This window comes from Nothobranchius furzeri, chromosome 12, assembly GCF_043380555.1.
Source record: "Nothobranchius furzeri strain GRZ-AD chromosome 12, NfurGRZ-RIMD1, whole genome shotgun sequence".
NCBI lineage: Eukaryota > Metazoa > Chordata > Actinopteri > Cyprinodontiformes > Nothobranchiidae > Nothobranchius > Nothobranchius furzeri.
Genome location: NC_091752.1, coordinates 12,205,793 through 12,227,898, shown reverse-complemented (window position 1 = coordinate 12,227,898; position 22,106 = coordinate 12,205,793). Strand labels below are relative to the sequence as shown.

Here is a 22,106-nt window from a genome sequence, read left to right as displayed (position 1 = left end):
GCTGCTGGAATTTTATCCTGGACTCCGTTGGCCTCAGTTAAACAAGCGCTGCGTTAAAGCGGCCAACCGCTGTGGGCATGGACGCACACTTCCTTTTGCAGCTGCCGATAGAAAGGTTTTGACAGATTCTGTTTAACGCTGTGTACTTTGAAGTGCGTTGAGTTATACAATAGGACATGTTGGGATCGCGACCCAATGTGTTTGTTTGCTATATCAAATAGGTACATGAGATGTGCACTGACTTAGATAGATGTTGGCGATATGCCTGCGGCACTACAATAAGAAGTGATGTGATGTGAAGCCATGTAAAAGCGGATAGTAATGTGAAAAGAGGAAAACGCCAGGGAGGTTGTAATCCGTCTATGTCTGCGCGCATAGCACCCCGCAGGGAATGGAGGTCTCAGATGCCGACAGGAAGGATGACAACTAGCGTGCAGCACTGAGAGATGGGTGGGTCGTAATAAGGTTGGATGTGCAAACCACTATGTAAACTTACTGACGATGGTATTGTTAAATATTTCATGGTGCAGAGAGTTAATCATCGTTGTAATTGGCTAAAATAATCCAAACCGTTTTAAGATTTACTCCTTGTCAATTTGTGCGTCGGCCGACTCATTGTGTTTCTGTGTGTGAAAGCTGTGTCATGTATGGTGACTCAGGACTTCAAGGAATGTGTGTGTGTAAGACAACTGCAGTTCTGAGCATCAGTGTGTGTGCATATCTGAGTTTTTGAGTGAAACCTGTGTGATTGTGTAGCTACAATTTTGAAGTTTGAACCGGTTCTGTCTGTCTATCTGTTCTGTCGGTTCTGTCTGTTTGTCCGTCTGTCTGTCTGTCTATCTGTTTGTCTGTCTGTCTGTCTGTCTATCTGTTTTCTGTCTGTCTGTCTATATGTTTTCTGTCTGTCTGTCTGTGCATGTATGAGAATGTCTGTCTGTACATGTATGAGAAAGTATGAATCTAGAGGTAATTCTGAAACGGTGTGTTCAGTTGTGTGTGTGTGTGTATGAGTGTGTGTGTGTAAAAAAAGAAAACTGTTTATCACCAGCAGGGTAGCTACAGAGGGAAGTTTAATCCCCAGAGGGATGGACGTAACAGCAATCAGAGACAGTGGTCCTCACTAGACCACTCACAGCCACTCGTTTGTTGGACTTTTGGAGGTCAAGGTCACATGTCATGTGACTGTCCCTCCTAGTCAGATGGCCCAGATAACAAGAGCCCAAAGAGGCAGGGGTTTCCAAACATAGAGGAGCCGACCTAGCCATGAGCCTGTCAATCATCAGGCTGCCTGTTAAATCTTCCAGGCAGAGACCTCATGTCAGCTTAAAAATCTCTATTTTCCCTATAAAGGATGACATGAGAACGATTCGTGTGGCTAAAAGTTTGCTGTCATCTCCATGGGTGTGTGACTGCTGATAGAATCTTTGAAGTGATAAACTGACTTTGTGGTGTTGACGGATGAGTAAGAGGTTTAACTTAAACCAGATCCCTGCAATTTATTATTTGTTTCCTGTTAGAAACTAGATTTTCCAGGGTTTGTGGTTGACACTAATAGATCACGTAGGGTTTAGATTTCTCTTTTGTGATGAATGAGTTACAGAATTAGAAGGTGCCTTTATTATAAAGTATGATTTGGTATCAATGTGGTATAAAGCCCCATGAATAGTTTCTGCTTGGTTTTTTCATATGATGTATAACTGTAAAGAAGGTGCCTTATTGCCATTTTAAAGTGATAAACTCTTTTCCTTTGTGCAAATTCTAACACAGATCTGGTTTTACCAGATTCAAGTTCCTGTGAAGGCAGATTAGCTGGGAGGCCTAATCTATGTCCACAGATACCTTCTGCTACTGGATTTAATTTAAGAATGTGGTTTTGCTTCGGGATGGTCTCTGTTTTCAATTGGTAAGGTTCCTTCATGGAATGCAAACCTTAGCTCAGCAACCTGTTTTGTTTCATTGGTCAGACTAAGTAAATATGGTGTAATTGTAACATTTGTCATTTTCTTTGGAGAAGTGAGCTACTTTTATGAGACATATGAAAAGCTTGGTTTAAAGTACTCTGACTCCATCCTATGTTCTTTTATTTGCAGTTAATTGTATATTGGGTTTATCTTTACTTTTTACTTTCTGGGAGTGCGAATTTACCAGATTTCAGGGGGTGACAACCTAAAACCATGGGTATTAAAAGGTTGTAGTGCCTGTTTGCATACAGAACTACAGTTTGGGCATTCCAAAATAATGGTTGTCATCGTTTGAATCTCCCTGGTTCCCCGATATTCTGTTAAATCTTTATTTGATTTGTTTTTCAAAGTCTGCTGCTGCTGAAGTCAGTCCAGCTCAAGACTGGTTGAGCTGCTTGCTGAACAGTTAATCAGATAAGTGTTTTCTGGCTCTGAGCAACAAAGGTTTGTCTCAGATCTTTATCAGTAAAGGACGAAAGAGACAGAAATGTTCTGAGTTCCGACCCAGTCACTAAACTTCTGAGTAAGGATGTTTTGCTTGGTATAAATTGTGTTTTAATACTGCTATAGTAAGGGTGAGTTGCCATTTCTGTTTAACCTTTTGCTTGTTTGATAAGTCAGGCAGATATATGGTACTTCAAGGGTTAGTGAGTAGTTAGGTTTATTCTTTATTATTTTGGCCTTTGACTCACCCTGAAGCAAAATGCAGTGGTATTTCTTAGGCTTAAGTGTTAAAGCTCTGTTCTTTTCTTTTGCTGAGACAGTCTTTTTAAATCTAATGATTTTATGTTTATAATTAGATACTGTTGTTTGAGTTTATTCAATTTGATTTTCTAACTCCTGGATTGATATATTTACATCTTTTCTTTTACCATGACTGTTGTTTAAATGTTTTATTTTGCCTTTAAGTTGCCTGATCCGTAAACAAGTAATAACAGCCTGATGTGAGACTTTGTGTTTGTTTCTTGGATTCTTGTCATAAGCAGAATCTTTGCCAAGGTGAGATATCTGGCCATAAATGGTTTGACTTACTGTTTTTACAGAAAGGTGTTTGGCTTTTTCATAAACCTAAAAACTTCTTGTTAAATGAGTCTTATCAATCACTTATTGGGTTACATAAACTAATAGTGTGGGTTGTTTAATGCAGCATGGAACATGAATTGATGAAAGTACTTTGCTGATGATTATATGAGTTGATTCCAGCTTAAAGATGATACCCGAAAGGACTTTGTTGGTAAATTTCAGGTGAACTTTGAGCCCCATTAAATTCAAACTGGACTGGACAAAAAGCTGAATGGTTGTTGTTGAAGATGTCAAAAAGCCACAATGACTCTTTTGCACTTTCTCACTGCAGGCCATGGAACCAAGGAGTTTGGGGTCCTGTTGCATGTGATACCACCACAAATGAGGCGTCAAGGTCACTCTTCTCATCCCTCCCACTGCTGCATACTGCTGAGAGGCCACTACAACTGACCATCATCAGATGGAATGCATGCAGGCTCGCCAGGACGGCAGATAAGTAAACGATCTGCCTTCAGCTTGCAGGACCAATCCACCATGCTGAAACTGCCCCTCAGCATTCGCTGCTGATGATGGGGGATCGCACTTTGCTCTGAAACTGCCCCTCAGCATCTGATGGAACGAGAGGAAATAGCAGCAGTTGGGAGGGACAACGGAATCAACATCTGGTGTTTGAGACCCCTCCTGGGTCCGTCCACACGACACTGTGACCTGCCTCCAACGACGTATCCAGTACCCCAAATCTCCCGTCTGGTTTCATGGCTCCCTGTCCAAAAGACATCCCCTCACCATCTCTCAGAATGTCTCTCTCTCTCCTGTCACATCGCAGGTTGGCTCCCTGCCCCCACTTCACGTTGCGTGAAGATGGGCGTCCTTACGAGGACATTTGAGCTGAAGAAGGAGAGTCTGGGTCTGTGATGACTCGTCTGTCTCATATCGACGAAAGGGCAACACCATTCTATGGAAAACATTGTTTTAACATCAACTTTCCCCCTCTAGCAATTCCAACGAATCGACTGAGTTTGCTGGTATCTAATAATTCATATCAACTCGTGTTCAAGTTTCTTGCATCTGTTATGGTTATCTTAATAAAGCTAGGCACACAGGATAAAGTAGATTTTGGTGTTTGGGTTATTGTTAAGCTAACATCATCGTCTTGATTCATAATTCATGCTCATTGATTATTGGGTTAGTGACATCTTACTCTGATTTGTTATAACAACAAAAATGAATATCAGGAGGGAATGTTAGGTATTTTTATTTATTCATCTTTGTTGTGAAATCTTTTGTTAAATGTGTTGGGGAAAAACCTGACCTTACTTGTTTTTATGTTTGGGTGTTTTAGGAAACTCCTTTCTGCTTTAGGCATTTTGATCCAGTATCTGAAGTTTTCCTTTGTCCTGTGCATTCTAAGACCAGAGTGTTTTCCATTAGTTAAAAGCAAACTGGTCAGGTAGGAAAATTAGCTCAAATCTAGAAACTTCTCTTGTGATTGTGGAATTTGTGGATGTGAACATTTTGGATTCAATAAAACCCCCTCCATGAGCTCGGGCTCCTTTGTGAGAGGAAAATGGCTTCCTTGTTGTATGGTCTGATTCTCTCACCCTCTGCAGAGTTTACACTTTGCAGAGCTTGTTGTCTGTTTAAGGTTTGTTACAATTTACTAAATTAAGAATCTAATCCCTCTGTGTGGGTGTTCTGACTTCCTTTAAGGTAATATAAGTTTAAGGTATTATAAGAACAATAGTATAAATTAAAATACGCAACTTAATAGTGAATAATGCTAAATTAACTTAGAGAACATAGATTAAAATTACCTATCAGTTTCTTCATCCTGCCCCATACTCCTTTAATAAACAAAAAACAAAACCCCCAAGGACTGAAATGTGGCGTTTTTTATGTTTCATGTTTTCATAAGGTAGGTTAAATTAGTTACTTGCAGTGTTGGAAGTAACGCGGTACAAAAGCAATTAATTACTGTAATGCATTGCTTTTTGTTGTAATGTGGTAATGTAAGGCATTACAGGGAAAGAAAATGGTAATATTTACTCGGTACAATTGTCAGTAACGCGGTAATTACAATGCATTTTTAAACCCAGAATCAAGCTGCGTTTCTTAAAAATTCAAATTGCGGGAAACCCGAAAAAAGTTCCAGTATCTGTATATATTACGTCATTTATGGACTCAGCTTTGCAGGCAGAGAGGACGCAGCGGTGACGGCTCAACTACTCCAGCTGCATCCTGCACGCGGCCGCTGCAACATTCACAAAATCGCTCCACTAAAACAAAATAATTCACCTGCGATCGTTCATATCAGCGCATGTTCACTGGTATTCTGTACTTTTCTGACGTGCTTTGCCTCATCTGAGTTAATCTGGGCTCCGGTGATTTCAACTCATTGCTGCTGGAGCGCTGCGCATGTGAAGATCCCTTTGGCTGATAGTTAGAAAGTAGAAAATCTAGGAAACGGGTTTTCTGGAAGACGGAGAGAACATGCAGCATGCAGGATGGTTAGAGAGAGAAAGGGCAGGAAATTATTCAAATAAAATCAAGAAAACAAAAAGTGCTTGAAAAGAAAAAAGTAGGTAGATTTATCCCCAATACTCATTTTTACCAATGAAAAGCAATAATATATAAGCATTTAATATTTATACATGTGATAGAATCAGATCACCCCAGAAGTCAGTCCCACATCCAGGGCTGTATCAAGGCATTTGGGGACCAAGGCAAATAGGCTTGGAGCCCCCACCACCCCACTCGCTGCTCAGTTAATCTAAGATGGCAGCGTGCTGAGAGTACAGATTGTTGTTTCATTTATTTCATAAACAATCCTTCTAAAGAACTGTTTTTAACAGCAATCCTAGCTCAGATACCACATCACCTTCCACCGGATGTGTCATGAGTTCACCAGGCATCAGATTACCAAACTCATACTGAAGTTGTTTTGTTGAAAGTAACTTAGAGTAATGCAAAAGTAGTGTAATGCCTTACATTTTAAAATCAGTAATATTGTAATGTAATGAATTACTTTAAAATAAGGGTAACAAGTAATAAATAATGCATTACAGTTTTGAAGTAACTTGCCCAACACTGAATATTACTGATTTTAAAATGTAAGGCATTACACTACTTTTGCATTACTTGAAGTAACTTTCACCAAAACAACTTCAATATGAATCTGGTAATCTGACGCTCAGTGAGCTCATGACATATTTGTGGAAAGTGATGTGGTGTCTGAGCTAGGGTTGCTGTTAAAAACAGTCAGATATAATAACAGTGCTTTAAAATGATTGTTTATTAAATGAAAGCAACAACAATCTGTACTCTCAGCACGCTGCCATCTTATATTAACTGAGCAGGGAGTGAGGTGGTGGGGGCTCCAAGCCTATATTTGCCTTGGTCCCCAAATGCCTTGAAACGGCCCTGGATGTGGGACTGACTTCTGGGGTAATCTGATTCTATCACATGTATAAAAATTAAATGCTTATGTATATTATTGCTTTTCACTGGTAAAAATGTGTATTGGGGATAAATCTACCTACTATTTTCTTTTCAAGCACTTTGTTTTGTTTTCTTGATTTTATTTGAATCATTTCCTGCCCTTTCTCTCTCTAACCTTCCTGCATGCTGCATGTTTTCTCCGTCTTCCAGAAAAACTGTTTCCTAGATTTCCTGCTTTCTAACTAATCAGCCAAAGGGATCTACCGAATGCAATAAATAAATAAATAAATAAATAAATAAAAAAGCTTCATATGCACTGCGCTCCAGCAACAATGAGTTGAAATCACCGGCGCACAGATTATGAACTCAGCTGAAAATTACATGAAGTACCAGAGAATATAGGCGGATATAAACAATCGCAAACGAATTACTTTGTTTTGGTGGAGCGATTTTGTGAACATACCAGCGGCCGCGCACAGGACACAGCTGGAGTGTTTGAGCCATTGCCGCTGCGTCCTCTCTGCTCATAGAATGCCCGCAAAGCTGAGTCCATAAATGACGTAATATATGTGGATACTGGATCTTTTTTCAGGCTTCCCGCAATTTGAATTTTTAGGAAACCCGCATCTTGATTCTGGGTTTAAAAATGCGTTGTAATTACTGCGTTGCTGACAATTGTACCGAGTAAATATTACCATATTCTTTCCCTGTAATGCCTTACATTACCACATTACAGCAAAAAGCAATGCATTACAGTAGTTAATTACTTTTGTACCGCGTTACTCCCAACACTAGTCTTATTGTAACAAAATTCAGTGTGGTTGTTCAGTACACTCGTATCCTCTGGGAGAATTTGTACTGCTAATCAGCATCCCATGCATGGACCACCATTGAATGCTGCTCCAATATTATGGACCAACAATCAATAGTGGTCCATGCTGGTTATGCTGGTTGAGTTCATAACCAGATCCATGCTGGTTGCCAGCTGAACCAGCATAGACCAGCATGAACCAGCAAGACCAGCTTAACCATCATGGACAAGCTTGACCAGCTAGACCAGCACCAAAACACAACTATATGCTGGTCTATGCTGGTTACCAGCTATGCTGGTCTATGCAGTTTTTTTCTAGCAGGGAAGCAGGGAGAATCGGTAGTCAGTACCCGACCATGAATACTGCTGAGACATGACAGGCAGTTTAAACAGGTGAGACACGGGTGGAGTGGGTGTGGCCAGAGCCACAGATGGATATGACAGGAGCAGAACATGACTGGATCATGTTGTTTTTACAGGCTTTCGGTCACCTGACCATCAGCCCCAACCACCTGAACATCCTGTCAGAGATCCCATCAAACCTGAAGATCTTTCTGCTGCAGCACTCCAAGGATGGGTAAGCAAAGCCAGCAGGTTCTGGGCTGTGTTCAGGTCCAAACCAGGGCCCTCATTCATCAAACGTTTGTAGAAATATTCCTGTATTTCCTTCCTACAAGTGAAACCTGGAATGCTCTTATGAACGGCCAACATCCTGATTGATGAAGCAAGCGGTGGCCCCTCATGTTCCTCCGCTGCCGTCTGTAGATAAGTCCCACCAGGTGCTCGTGTCGGTTCAGTCATTTCAATACAAAAACACCCTCCATTAATCATATCGGGTCACACCACGTTCTCTAAAGCACCTGCCCCCCCAAGAAAACCCTTGTTTGACACCAAGATCGAGACGCTGGCTGCCGAAGTAGAAGAGAGCCAAACAAGTTACAGAGGTTAGAAATGAGCTCTCTGTCAGAAATAGAGACAAAGTGTAGAGTAAAGGCTTGTTTTTACACTTTACATTTAACCCTTTGATGCATAACGGTCACTACAGATGGCTACACCTGGAGTGGACGCTGGCGTGTTTTTGCAGCCGCTGCTCACTGGTGATTTTAACGTGATTTTATCGTGTTTTACATTTTCATGGAGCACTAGATTGTAGTTTTCCTAAGTGGGTGCTATATTTTTTCTGCCTCCCTTGGATCCTGTTTGGTTGTCAGTTTGTTGTTTGGGTGTACAAGCGGACTAAACCTACCTCTCACTCCTCCCGGCTGTTGACCCGCTGCTATCGGCTAGCTGCCCACCGTTGTTCACCATGTGGGCCTGCAAGTTATTTATCTGGTTGACCCTCCTCTGGTCTGCCCTGTCCCGTCTCCTCCAACCTGGGGCAGCTCTGTTCCAGTACACGGCGGCTGATCTCCTCCTGCTACGCGGGCATCTTTCTGTGCCTCCGCCGGTAGCATTACAGCTCCACTCGGAGATCGTCCTTCCTCCCCGCCGGAGATGCATCCATCGTGGGTCTCACCGTAACTTCCAGCTGGATAACTCTCACTCATTCACCTCATACTGGTCCACAACTCGTCGTCCTCGCCTCAACACTGGCCGGACTGCGGACCTTCGCTCGTTAGCCAGCCTGGCAAAGACAGCAACCTCCAACCACAACAACACCATCAACTTCGGCCTCCTGAATGTCCGCTCTCTCACAAACAAGGGTCAGCTCATTCAGGACCTCATCACCGACCATAAACTGGACTTCATCGGGCTCACGGAGACCTGGCAGCAACTTAACGACTTTTCCCAACTTAACGCTTCTACTCCCCCGGCTTTGTTTACCTATCCTATCCACGTGTCTCTGGTCGCGGGGCGGTCTCGCGCTGCTTTATCGCGAGAAGTGGAAGGTGCTGCCTGTCCCCACTCCTGTCTTCAGCTCCATGGATTCTTCTGTTTTTCAAATACCCGGTCCCACTCCTACAGTTATTGCCTTGATCTACCGCCCACCCAAGCCCAATAGTGACTTTTTAAATGACTTCTCCTCATTACTCACCCAGCTCACCACCCATTCCCCCACTGTCATTCTGCTTGGTGATATAAATATTCATATGGACAACTTGAACCTCCCCCTCACCAGAGACTTCTCCTCCTGCCTCAACAGCTTCAATTTTCAAACATATTCTAATTTTCCCACAAACATTAAAGGTCACACTCTTGATTTAATCTGCTGCTCTGGTTTAACCCCATCTAACTGTTCTGCTAATGATGTCCATATATCTGATCACTTTTTCTGTCATTCAACATCCCCCTCTACTCTTTAAGAACTAAGCCTATCTGTCACATCTCACTCCGCAATATCAAAAACATTAACCCAGACACCCTGTCATCTATTATTAACACTATATCCACCCCTAGTTCTGCTTCTCCTGACCATCTTGTTTCTCTTTATAACTCCACACTCCACAATATCTTGGATTCTCTTGCCCCAGTCAAAACTCTGTCCATCTCCTTTACTAACTCTGCCCCCAGGTTTACCCCTGAACTCCGACGGATGAAAGCCAAAGGACGTCAACTCGAACGCCTCCATAAACGAACTGGTCTTGCAATACACAAAGAAATGCACAAAACTCATCTGCTTCAATACTTGGATTCTATTAAACATACAAAATCTGCTTTATACTCTGGATTGGTTTCCTCCAATGAAGGCAACTCCAGGACTCTGTTCTCAATAATGCGCAATATTTTTCATCCCCCCCGACTCTCTACCCCCCCACCCCCCCACCCCCCCACCCACCCCACCACCACCTGTATTCTGCTGACTCATGTAACTCTTTAATAACCTTCTTTACTCAGAAAATTGCTTCCATACACCAGCAATTAATTCCAAGCTCTTCCCCTCCCCCTGAGATTTTTTCGCCCCGCCAGTCATTTTGTTCCTTTCTTCTTCCCACATCATCAGAAATATCTGATCTTATCTGTAAATCCAAGCCCACCACCTGCTCTCTCGACCCCCTCCCTACAGTTTTGGTTAAAACATGTCTCACCTCCCTTCTCCCTCTCATAACCACCATAATCCACTCCTCCCTCTCTACCGGTATTGTTCCCTCACTTTTCAAAACTGCATCTATTACTCCAATATTAAAGAAACCCGGCACTGATCCCAATAATTTCAATAATCTTCGTCCCATCTCAAATCTTCCCTTTCTTTCAAAAATCCTAGAAAAAATAATCTCTGTTCAACTCCATGCTCATCTCACCCTCAATAGCCTCTATGAGCCCTTCCAGTCTGGTTTTCGACCTGGCCACAGTACAGAAACTGCACTCATAAAAATCACTAACAACCTCCTCACTGCTGCCGATACTGGGCTGCTCTCCATTCTCCTCCTCCTCGACTTGAGTTCGGCCTTCGATACCACACACCATCTTCCTCCATAGATTGTCTTCCCTTGGCATCTCTCATACCCCGCTTGATTGGTTCTGTTCATAGCTCTCTGGCCGTACTCAGTTTATTCAACTCAAACCCTTCACTTCCCGTCCCTTCCCTGTCACTACTGACGTCCCCTAAGGCTCTGTTCTTGGTCCACTCCTTTTCATCACTTACCTTCTTCCCCTGAGAACTATTTTCCATAAATTTGACATCCATTTTCATTATTACGCAGATGACACCCAGCTCTATGTATCCTCCAAACCCTCCTCTTTACTCCCTCCTTCCTCCCTCACCAATTGTTTATCTGAAATCAAAGACTGATTCACATCAAACTTTCTCAAACGTAACAGTGATAAAACAGAAATGTTACTTGTCAGCACTAAATCTTTACTATCCAAAATCCACAGCTTTACACTTCCTGTCGACAACTCCTTAGTTTCCCCCTCCCCTCAGGTCAAGAGTCTGGGTGTCATCCTCGACTCCTCACTATCCTTCCAGTCCCACATAAACAATATTGCCCGGTCTGCCTACTTCCATCTATGTAACGTTAACCGTCTACGCCCCTCCCTCACTACTCACTCTGTCGCCATCCTTGTCCACAGCCTCATCACTTCCCGTATTGACTACTGCAACACTCTTCTCTTCGGTCTTCCTCACAAATCCCTCCATAAACTCCAACTTCTCCAGAACTCGGCAGCCCGCATCATTACCAGAACTCCCTCCTTCCACCACATCACCCCTGTTCTTCAGCAGCTCCACTGGCTCCCAGTCACTTCCAGAATCCAATTCAAAATTCTGCTATATACATTCAAAGCCATCCATAACCTAGCTCCCCCGTACCTCTCAGACCTCCTTCAACCTCCACCCGTTCCCTCAGGTCCTCCTCCTCCATCCACCTCTCTGTCCCACCTTTCCATCTGGTCACTATGGGGAGCAGGGCCTTCAGTCGCTCCGCTCCCCAGCTCTGGAACTCACTCCCTCCTGACCTCCGTAACATTGATTCCCTCACTCTCTTTAAAACCAGACTCAAAACCCACCTGTTCTGTCTGGCATTCCAATAATTACTCTCTTTGCTCCAATCTATCTGTTTGTTCTATCTTTTATTGTTGTGTATTTTATCTCTGTCTGTAAAGTGTCCTTGAGTGTTTAGAAAGGTGTTGTTGAAATAAAAAGTATTATTATTATTATTATTATTATTATTATTATTATTACAGTGGACAGGTACTCACAATAGTTATTTATTTATTTTTTGCTATTAAGCACAGCTGTTCAAGACTTTATTGCATGTGAGCCCCTCCATTTGGACTTCAGTAAGTCCAGCCAACATGTTTCATGTTCAGAATGCACGCTGTCCACTGAGGTGGACATGTAATAAATTATTTGTAAATTATTATGTGTTACAACAATATTTGTTGAAATTTGTTTCATTCACACCTAAAGATGAATGAAAATAAGTGTTAAAAAGTCATGGTAGAAGATCTCATAATTCCTGCATCAAAGGATTTCATGAAGTTCTGTTTGGGGTTTGTTTTGTTGTCTGAGCTGTCGGTCAGCTTGGTACCGTGGCAAAGTGTGGATGTTTGGGGAGCAGAGTGGAGGAGCTTTTCCTGGAGAAATCCTGAAGTCGTCAATAACTGAATCTGGACTGGAACCAAACTGGTGCGGTGTGTCTGTGGGTCACATCCCAGCTTAGCTCCAGAAGGAAGCGGTATCTGCTGAGAAGCCTCTCTGGATTCTCACCAATCAGATCAGAGGACCTGTTCCCTCTAGAGAGCCAATAACAGCGCAGCAGCCATGCTTGAATGTCAGGTTCCCATGGGTCTCAGATGTCTTTCTAGGTTCTAGCAGCAGGTGTGTGCTGCAGCTGTTTGTCCACTGACATCGTTACTGAAGGTTCCCCCGTTCTGCCACTAGATGCTGTTCAGAGGAACATTTCCACACACTCGTACTGGATAGTAAACACACTACGTGGAAAGTCGTTCCTACAAATGAAGTACGCACAGATCCGAGTCAGGACGGTGGATGAACGAGGGCCCTGGAGCTCCACCCGGGGCGTAGGACGGCGTTGGAAGCTCAGACCCCGGGGAGGGGGGTCACACCATCCGTGACATTTAACGTTTCTACAAGCTGACGTCTCAGCTGATGGACGAATGAGGTGTGATTCTTGTTTGTTGTGCTGGTTTCAGGTCAGAACTTTATGGCGGCTTCAACGAGACAACCGAAGAGCCAGAACATCTCAAAGGCAAAACAACACAAGTAAAAGGTTTCAAACTTTTCATTCTTCTAAGGTGAACTCTGAGGGGCAAACAGAGAACAAATGGAGAACACAGGGTCTTCTAACAGGAGCATGAAAACGAGCTCATGGGGACCAATTATAGATCAACATCTCATATTGTTGCAGGTGGACTCACATGCTCCAGAGTGGCCAAGGCTTCAGTTTGCCCATGGGCACTCCAGGAACTCAGGAAGCGGATTCAGAGGTTTGACCAGGAGAGACAGTCCATCCTAAAGGATGAGTTCAGGAACAGCGTAGAAGCCCGGCCTGAGGCCTCAGAGGAGCATCAGGTTCCTCCTCTCTCTCTCTCTCTCTCTCTCTCTCTCTCTCTCTCTCTCTCTCTCTCTCTCTCTCTCTCTCTCTCTCTCTCTCTCTCTCTCTCTCTCTCTCTCTCAGCTGTTTGGCTGCAGAGCTTCATAAATAAGCCAGCTCCACTGCGTTTGTTATCATCATGTCTTTCCTCACCACTGGGGAAACTTGGGACAGCTGGTTTTACATCCATGTGTCACTGAAAGAAAAGTCCACAGGAAAACAATCAATGACCTGAGCTAAGAACCCGTCTGTGTTCTCTTGTTTCCATGGACAGCAAACGGCTGCAGACGCAAAGTTAGAGCTGCACTCTGGGGAATTTGTGAAGGATCTGGACAACTACTTGACTCCACTTCTCTGTCAGTTTGATTCGTCCTGTTTGGGGTGAGCTAATCTTCGATTTCTCACCGGTGTCCCCTCATAGCCGACGTTTTCATACCAGTCTACAGACACTAGTCAAGAGTGGTGGAGGAAATTGTAGATGGAGGCGTTTAATATTCAAAAACAGAAACATTACAAAGCTCAGAGTAAAATTTGAGTTTTCTGGAGCCTGAAGGTTCTGTCAGAACCAAGCAGAGCCGTGTGATTACTGCTGTGTTTCTGTCTCTGAGACGTAATGTTTACCTGCTGGTCTTCACACCTGTGTTTCTCTCCAGCACAGAGGCTGAGTCGCTGCCAGTCGCTGACCTGACCAAAAGCAAAGACCAAGAGGAACAAAGCTCCTCAGATAAAGGTGGGCTTGGTGCTCAGTAGACTGAACTCGTTTATCGTTCTGTTCGGAGTGTTGTGCAGTCATGCTGCTGCTGGGCAAGGTCGTTGCTTCACACGCATCCTCGCATGTTACACATCACATGATTGATCCGTGTGCAAGGCTCGGCAGAGCGGCAGATTCGACTTAGAGAAACATTCAAGCTTCCAGAGCTATCTGAGGGTACCAGTAAGTAGAAGGAAAATGGTTCTGGTGAAGCATAATGCTGACAGAACCATGGCAGCAATAATTAGCACCATAATGAAATATTTAATGTTCGTAAAATCATTGCTTTTTTCCAGTGGGACCAGATAAATCCATGTTGTTACTGGCAGACAGGAAGTTTCTACAGTTGCCACTGGAGGCGTCGTCGTTTCTGTGAGGCCTCGGTTCGGTTTCACGACACTTTTCTCTGCAGCTTTTCTACAGTCGCCTGAGGAGAGAAGAACCTCAGAAAGGTACCGAAAGCATGACATTTGAGCTGCTGGCTATAAACAAGTAAGTGAACTGGAGCGAGTGATGCAGAAGTCATTTCCTGTACAGCGGTCTCTCGCTTTAGCGCGGTTCACCTTTTGCAGTGTCACAGGTTTGCATGCTTTTACCACACATTGTGTTCTCCATCTGATGGCACAAAGGTTTGAACTTTGAGTGTTTGAGAGTAAAGTGTGAAAATGTTTATGTCTGTCTGAGAAAAGAAAGTGTGTGTAGTGAGGGGTTTCACTGCCTTACAACCTTGTGGCGGTGCACTGGGATGAGCACGGCTGTTCCACAGCTGGAGAGCACTCGTAATCAGCACTCCTGCATCTTTACGGGAGGAGGTGGAGACGCGAGTCTCCACAACGACGGACGACTTTACCCCTAAGAAGCAACGGCATCTTTTGTTTTACTCTAATATCACCATTATGGCTGATAGCCAATATTTACCATTATTAATACTCCGCCTGTCCAAACACAGTCTTCACCTGGATTTACCTAAGCAGACAGGTAGGAGCACAAGGACTGCATGGGCGATTATCTTTACCTTGCAATGAGCTGCTTCTCATTCCTTAACCCTCCCACTGTCACATGGCAGGAGTGAGCACCCCTCACCCCTGCCACATGGACCTCAAGGGATAAAACATCAACCCTGCTCGATGGTCAACTTTCTTCGCGGGGTTACCCATTAGGACAGTGGGAAGCAGGGGCGGCGTTAGGCCCGGCTACTTGGGCTGAAACCCCGGATGTTTTTTAGACAAAAAGTACAGAACCTCAGCTTTGATGAGACTGGTGTTGACTCAGGTTTGTGAGTCTTATTTGAAAATATTTGTTGTGATGCTGGTTTGCCTAAAGTTAGCTTATCAGGTAAAGTTGATGGAGAAAGAATGGGAATAATTACTATTGTTAGGTATTTTTATTTATTTATCTTTGTTGTGAAATGTTTTGTTAAATGTGTTGGGGAAAAACCTAACCTTACTTGTTTTCATGTTTGGGTGTTTTCAGAAACTCCTTTCTGCTTTAGGCATTTTGATCCAGTATCTGAAGTTTTCCTTTGTCCTTTACTGATAAAGACCAAAGTGTTTTCCATTAGTTAAAAGCAAACTGGTCAGGTAGGAAAATTAGCTCAAATCTAGAAACTTCTCTTGTGATTGTGGAATTTGTGGGTGTGAACATTTTGGATTCAATAAAAACCCCTCCATGAGCTCCGGCTCCTTTGTGAGAGGAAAATGGCTTCTGTGTGTGATAGTCTGATTCACTCTCACCCTCTGCAGAGTTCTATCACTTTGCAGAGTTTGTTGTCTGTTTAATAGGTTTGTTACAGTTTACCAAATTAAGAATCTAATCCCTCTGTGTGGGTGTTCTGACTCCCTTTAAGGTAATTTAAGTTTAGGGTAATATAAGAACAATAGTATAAATTAAAATACGCAACATAATAGTGAATAATGCTAAAGTAAATTACCGAACATAGATTAAAATTACCTAACAACTATCATCTCACACTAAACACTAACAGGAACAATACTCTGCCTTGAAAATGCTTAATATGTAGCTTCAGATTAAAAATTATGTGGTACAAGACATATATATATACTGTATATAATGTTGACTAGTGCGTGTCACGTGTGTGTGTGTGTGTGTGTGCGCGTGTGTGTGTGTTAAGCCCTGGATCTTCTTCAGTCCTAAATCCGCCCCTGGTGGGAGGGTTAAACAACCATGTGGAAAGACACATCTGGTGGTGGAAAAGATGTTAGTGTGTATGAGAAGGGTCAGATCATTGGCATCAAGCAGAGAAAACATCTAAGGAGGTGCAGAAACTGGGTTCAGAACTGTCCAACGCATCATTAAAACTGGTCTGATGAGTCCAGTTGGACCATGGTCCAGAGTGATGGTGCATCAGGGTAAGAAGAGAGGCAGATGAAGTGATGCACCCATCATGCCTAGTGCCTACTGTACAAGCCTGTGAGGACAGTGCTATGATCTGGGCTTGCTGCAGGTAGTCAGGTCTAGGTTCAGCAAAAGGATGTGCTCCAAGAATGAAGTCAGCTGACTGCCTGAATATCCTGAATGACCAAGTTACTCCATCTTCCCTGATGGCACAGCCATATTCCAAGATGACAATGTCAGGATTCATCAGGCTCAGATAGTGAAAGAGTGGTTCAGGGAGCATGAGACATCATCTTCACACTTGGGTTGGCCACCACAGAGTCCAGACCTTAAGCCCGTCTCTGGGATGTCCTGGAGAAGGCTTTGTGCAACGGTCAGACTACCATCATCAATGCAAGATCTTGGTGGAACAGTGCGTTAGGTGAGTCAGCTGTTGTATAGGCCTTGGTAATCTAGTGGTTAAACTGGGGGTCGGCAACCCGCGGCTCTGGAGCCGCAAGCGGCTCTTCCATCCATCTGATGCGGCTCTCTGTGCTTGTAAAATAATGAATGGATATTTAAATAAAATGCTTTATATTTTACTGCATTAATTTTTCATCTGTATGCCAATTCTAAATGTAAAGATTGTCTGCGTAAAACTGAACAGTTCCAACCCGGTCTTACTGTGAGACCGGGTTGACGGGTCACGCTTGTGTGTAATCATATCGGCGCTTTCTGAGCTGAAGAGGATGTGAGATTCTGGGATTCTCCTCAGACGGCTCCTGGATGTGTCGCCACATTGGAGACAGGAACAAGCGCTATTCAGCCAAAGTTTCATAATCAGGGAACATTTTCTAAGTGACAAGTCTCGCTTCAGTCGGAGGAATCTTCCTGCATGCGCTCTGGTTCTGCGACGCGCTCCAAGCCCCTCTCCACATCTTCAGCTCGCTGTGTACCGTACGTACGCGCTGACAGCGAGCTGCGCTGAGCAGTGTCCAGCTCAGATGTTTAGATGGGAATCTTTTCTTGAGTGATTTAGCTACATCTGTGATGTGCGAAACGAATAAAATGTCAGTTTGTCTGCATGCGTCGGGGTCTTTCTATTCTTTCTCTGAATAAACGGTCAAATACGGGAACTGTCCAGTCAGCACAAGCCCTGCTTTTAACTGTTCTGTTTTCTTGTGAAAATTGTTGCAAAGAGATATAATTTAACTTGATTAACACCAGAGCCAGGAGCACTGCACCGTTATCTCCGTCATTGTAAATGTGGGAAAAACAAATTGATTGGATCCTTTTCTGACCTTCCCCACCTACAAAGTTTAATTACAACAATCAAACGTGGCAGAGCCTGGATTTGTATTCTGAACAGTCTAAACATGTTTTAAAAAGAAACGTATGACAAAAGTGGCACCTGCTCAGTAAAACCACCAACAGGGTGAAAGATATCAAAATTTTGTAGGCAGAGACGGGCTACAACTTCTGGATCCACTTTATATAAATCGTTTTATTGATTATCGTCTTATGAAAGATAACTTTGACATACACGAGCGACCGGTACTGGCTGCTGTCACCTGTTGTGATTGGTTAAAGCAACTTTGTGCTGTCTGAGGGTAGGCCCCGCCCACAACGCCGTGGCTGCTGTGGCTCCCAGTGTTTTCTTTACTGTGGGAAACGGGCAATAATGGCTCTTTGATGGGAACAGGTTGCCAACCCTGGGTTAAACCTTTCACCATTTGCTGATGCTGGTTTGACTTCTGGTGTTGGCAGTTATTTATCTGAGGGCAGCAGAACTCGAAGGTAGAGCGGGTTGTCCAGCAATCGGAAGGTTGCAGGTTCAATGCTGGCTCTGGACAGAGAATGCTGCTGTCGTGTCCTTGGGCAAGATACTTAACCCACCTTCCCTGCTGGTGCTGGTCAGAGGGACCGGTAGCGCCTGTGCTTGGAAAGCCTCACTACTGTCAGGGCGCCCCCAGGGCAGCTGTAGCTACATTTCAGCTCATCACCTCCAGTGTGTGAATGGATGAATGATTACTGTAGTGTAAAGTGCTTTGGAGTCCTCTGACTCTGAAAGGCACCATACAAGTGCGGGTCTCTAAAGATGTTTGAATTTGGTCGTTTCCAAGCAGCACTTAGATTTGCTCAGCTCACATGGACTCACACTGGCTCAGTACAGAAAGTAAAAACCAGATTAGTCCTTATATTTTAAACAGCTTACCAATAAAAGGTTGAACTGGCAAGTGTAGCTAAAACAGAAAAGAAGAAAAAAGTTACTGCCGCTACTGGGAGGTGAACCGGTGCAAGACAGCATACCAGTCAGTCACTCCAACCACTGGACTAGGAATGTCTGCTACAACGCAGTCGCCTAAGAAACATCTACTGTGCATCCTTGTAGACAGGACTCATGGTTTTTACATCGATGTATTGTTCCAAATGCAGAAGTCATTTGTCAGAAGACCCACTCTAGTACCGGTGGAGGTTTAAAGCTGTCATCCATCACATGAAGGTCACATCCTCACCTGCAGCCTGAATCAACCGCTCTACGTCCACAGCTAGGAGACAGTGGGCGTTAGTGGCCTACTTCCAGGAGAGACAGGTTCCAGATCAGAGACTAGCTTGAGCAAGAGGAGCAGGACCTGATGGCACAATTAGTTTCCATCAAGGCTTTTGCGGGGTTTTCAAAATAAAACTCAAAATTTGCAGCTGAGACAGGATAATACATGAATGCAGCCAAAAAATAGGTTTTAGGGTATTTTTCATGAGAAATAATATCATGGATTTAATGGATTTTCTTTGATCTGGTCCCTTTAAATGAAGAAAAGGGTGTTAAAATTAGAACGTAAAAAATAACTCTTAGAAAGAGCAGCGAGCGTTAACCTGCAGACATCTGTACAATTTCAAAGGTTGAATCATTTGCATCACTTGAGTTGATGTTCAAATACCACAGTTACCGTGTGTGTGTGTGTGTGTGTGTGTGTGTGTGTGTGTGTGTGTGTGTGTGTGTGTGTGTGAGAGAGAGAGAGAGAGAGAGAGAGAGAGAGAGAGAGAGAGAGAGAGAACCGATGCTCCTCTGAGGCCTCAAGCCGGGCTTCTACGCATGCTCCTGTCGGTGTGGAGGAACAGGGCTTTGCAAATATGAATAAAGTGTTTTTCTTGGCTGCCCCGGAGCGGCGGGGTCTACCCTACCAGTAAATAAATGTGCTAATTTTTCTGACTCTTTTGCTGCAGCTGAAAGGGACAACAAAAAGAAGTCCAAAGGTGTGGAGGGGACTAAGGGGAAAAGGGATCAAAGGCAAACCATCAAACAGGTGAGTTCACTAACTGAATCTGGGTCTGCCACATTTACACAGGAACATGACTCTTACCTGCTCTCAGCTCCAGGAATTATTCAGGTCCCTCCTGCTTCTTTTAACTGCAGTTTTAAACCAATTACATAGCGTGTTTTCATATAGGTCCTCCCTCCAGCTTCTAAGCATTTCCCTTTGTCCTGCTCCAGGTTTGGAAATGAACGTTTAGTCTTCTCACACATTTTATTAGCATAATAAATATCCTCCAGTCTGTCTATGCTGCACTTTAGTACAACCATCCTTTACTTCCTGTTTTTAACATCGCATTTGTAGCCGACTGCCTTTAATAACAAACACTCATGACTTCTCCAGGCATCTGCCAAACATCTGGGACCTTCTTACACCTTTGCTTTCGACACACAGAACTTCAAATGTATCCTTTCAACTCGTTTAAATGAAGGTTTATGAACTTTCATCAGTTAGTTTATTTAATATTTAGTCAACAAACACCACAGAGTTCTGACCCACATTAACCAGCTGATGGAAAAGCACAAACAGCAGAGAGGAGGAGTTGAGGGTTAGGAACCAGCTAGACAGACTTTTCTGATGCATGGAGATCATTTTCATTAACGCTCCTCAGATGTTGCTGATCCTTTGGATGAAGGTGAGTAAAAACGTGTTTATGCACCAGTTAAGAGAAGATGTCACCCTGTGTGTGTGTGTGTGTGTGTGTGTGTGTGTGTGTGTGTGTGTGTGTGTGTGTGTGTGTGTGTGTGTGTGCTCCCAGAGGCGTGCTCAGAGCCATAAAGCTCAATGCGCCAAATTCTGCTTTGATGAAAGAACTCTCCGTTACCCGACTGCAGCCATGCAGTACTTCATGTCCCCTTCAAAGAAGATAAGTTCAGCTGTAAACACTTTTGTGGTAGTTATGTAATCCAGATGCTTTGTCTTATCTCTAAATGTTGTCTATGCTCAGGAGAAATCTATCTAAGAATGAGAGTGAAGGAGGTCATGAAAACCTCCAGCCACCATTGGACACACCTGTGGGAGAGGCTTGTGGACACTACTCACGCAGCCAGGTTAGATTCCCATCTGTCTCCATACTTCACATCAGCTGTCTTTGCTAACTTTGGTTTTGTATCCATCAAGTCTCTTTCAGAAAGAGCAGGACTTGTGCAGATGCAGTGGCTTTATTTACCTGAGGATGGAGCCCTTATTGGCAAACGTCCCACCTGCCAAACTAGCAGCCTTCAATCTGCCTGGTACGGTGATGCTCTACACCAAAATGTCCTCCACGCAGTCTGGCCTCGTTCTACTCTCAGCTGTTAGGGTTACATATTAATAGTGTTGTGACATTTTCATAGTACAAGTACACAGACAGCCTTGGGTCTTACAAACTATGAAAGTAGATACATGGATTTAGGTCTTAAATAAAACTTGATTCTTGATTTTGGTTAGCACTGACTTCCTTTGTCTATCAGAAACGGACACATGAACTCATAAAGTAAAACAACATTCCTTTTTTCATGCCGGCTGTGGCTTCGGGTCCCGGACCACAGGGCTCTATGTAGTACCTCACTACACATGTCATCGAATAAGTAATGGAGTACTAGTGACAGTGGGGAAGGGTACATATACCCTAACCCAGAGCTCAGGACAACGGAAAAATTTTTTACACTATGATGTTTTTCTGTTTATAACTTCAGCACTAACAGCTCCAGCTTCGGCAGATCTAGGAAACTGTTTTAAGTTAAAGTTTTTACTTTCTGTGAGTGTTTATTAGTCACAGGTACTTGTGAGGAAGTCTTCAGTTTGTTAGAAGGTCTTAAATGGGCTGCATATTGGCGCAGTTGTTAGCACTGTTGCCTCGCAGCACGAAGGTTGAAGGTTCGAAACTCTTTCTGCGTGGAGTTGCATGTTCTCCCCATGCATGCGTGGGTTTCCTCCGGGTACTCCGGTTTCCCCCACAGACCACAGCATGCCCTATAGGTTATAAATTGTAAGTAGCTTTGGATAAAAGTGTCTGCTAAATAAATAAACATAAACATAAATGTGTTTGCTTTGCATCATGAGTCCTAGAGAGAGGTAACACCGTAGCGCTGCTGTTTGCTTCCTTCAGAGTGCAGCATGGTTCTGCTCTTTGACCGGGTTCTGAACAAAACCAACGTTCTCCATCAGACAAACCTGGAAAGGAAACCGCGGTAAAAACAACAGTTTTAGTGAGAGTTGGTTTCTATTTGAACACAAACATGGATTTTCCCGTTTCTGACCCAAATAAACTGATGGCTTTTCTCTGATCCAGTACCGAACAGCTTTCCTTGGAGGCGGCTCTGTTGTTGAGTCTGAGTGGCGTCGGATGCATCTTCCTCAACCAGTGGCGCAGCAGCCTCCTACAGGCCACACATGATGCTGCTGCTGTGCTGGACCGTAGGTTCAGGTCTTACACAACGTTGTTGTTGATTTCAGTGGAGTTCTGATCAAGTTCCTGGTCAGGGGCACAAATGGGTG

The 22,106-nt window shown here is 43.7% G+C and overlaps 1 protein-coding gene across 1 annotated transcript; it reads left to right on the top strand.

Moving 5' to 3' along the window:
• Window positions 1-20,423: 20,423 nt before the first annotated feature.
• Window positions 20,424-21,803, top strand: LOC139062244 (cilia- and flagella-associated protein 46-like). Its single transcript, XM_070543109.1, has 3 exons — window positions 20,424-20,677; window positions 20,748-20,860; window positions 21,718-21,803. Exons 1-3 carry the CDS (start codon window positions 20,538-20,540, stop codon window positions 21,801-21,803), a joined length of 339 nt encoding a protein of 112 aa, XP_070399210.1. The 5' UTR covers window positions 20,424-20,537.
• Window positions 21,804-22,106: the final 303 nt, after the last annotated feature.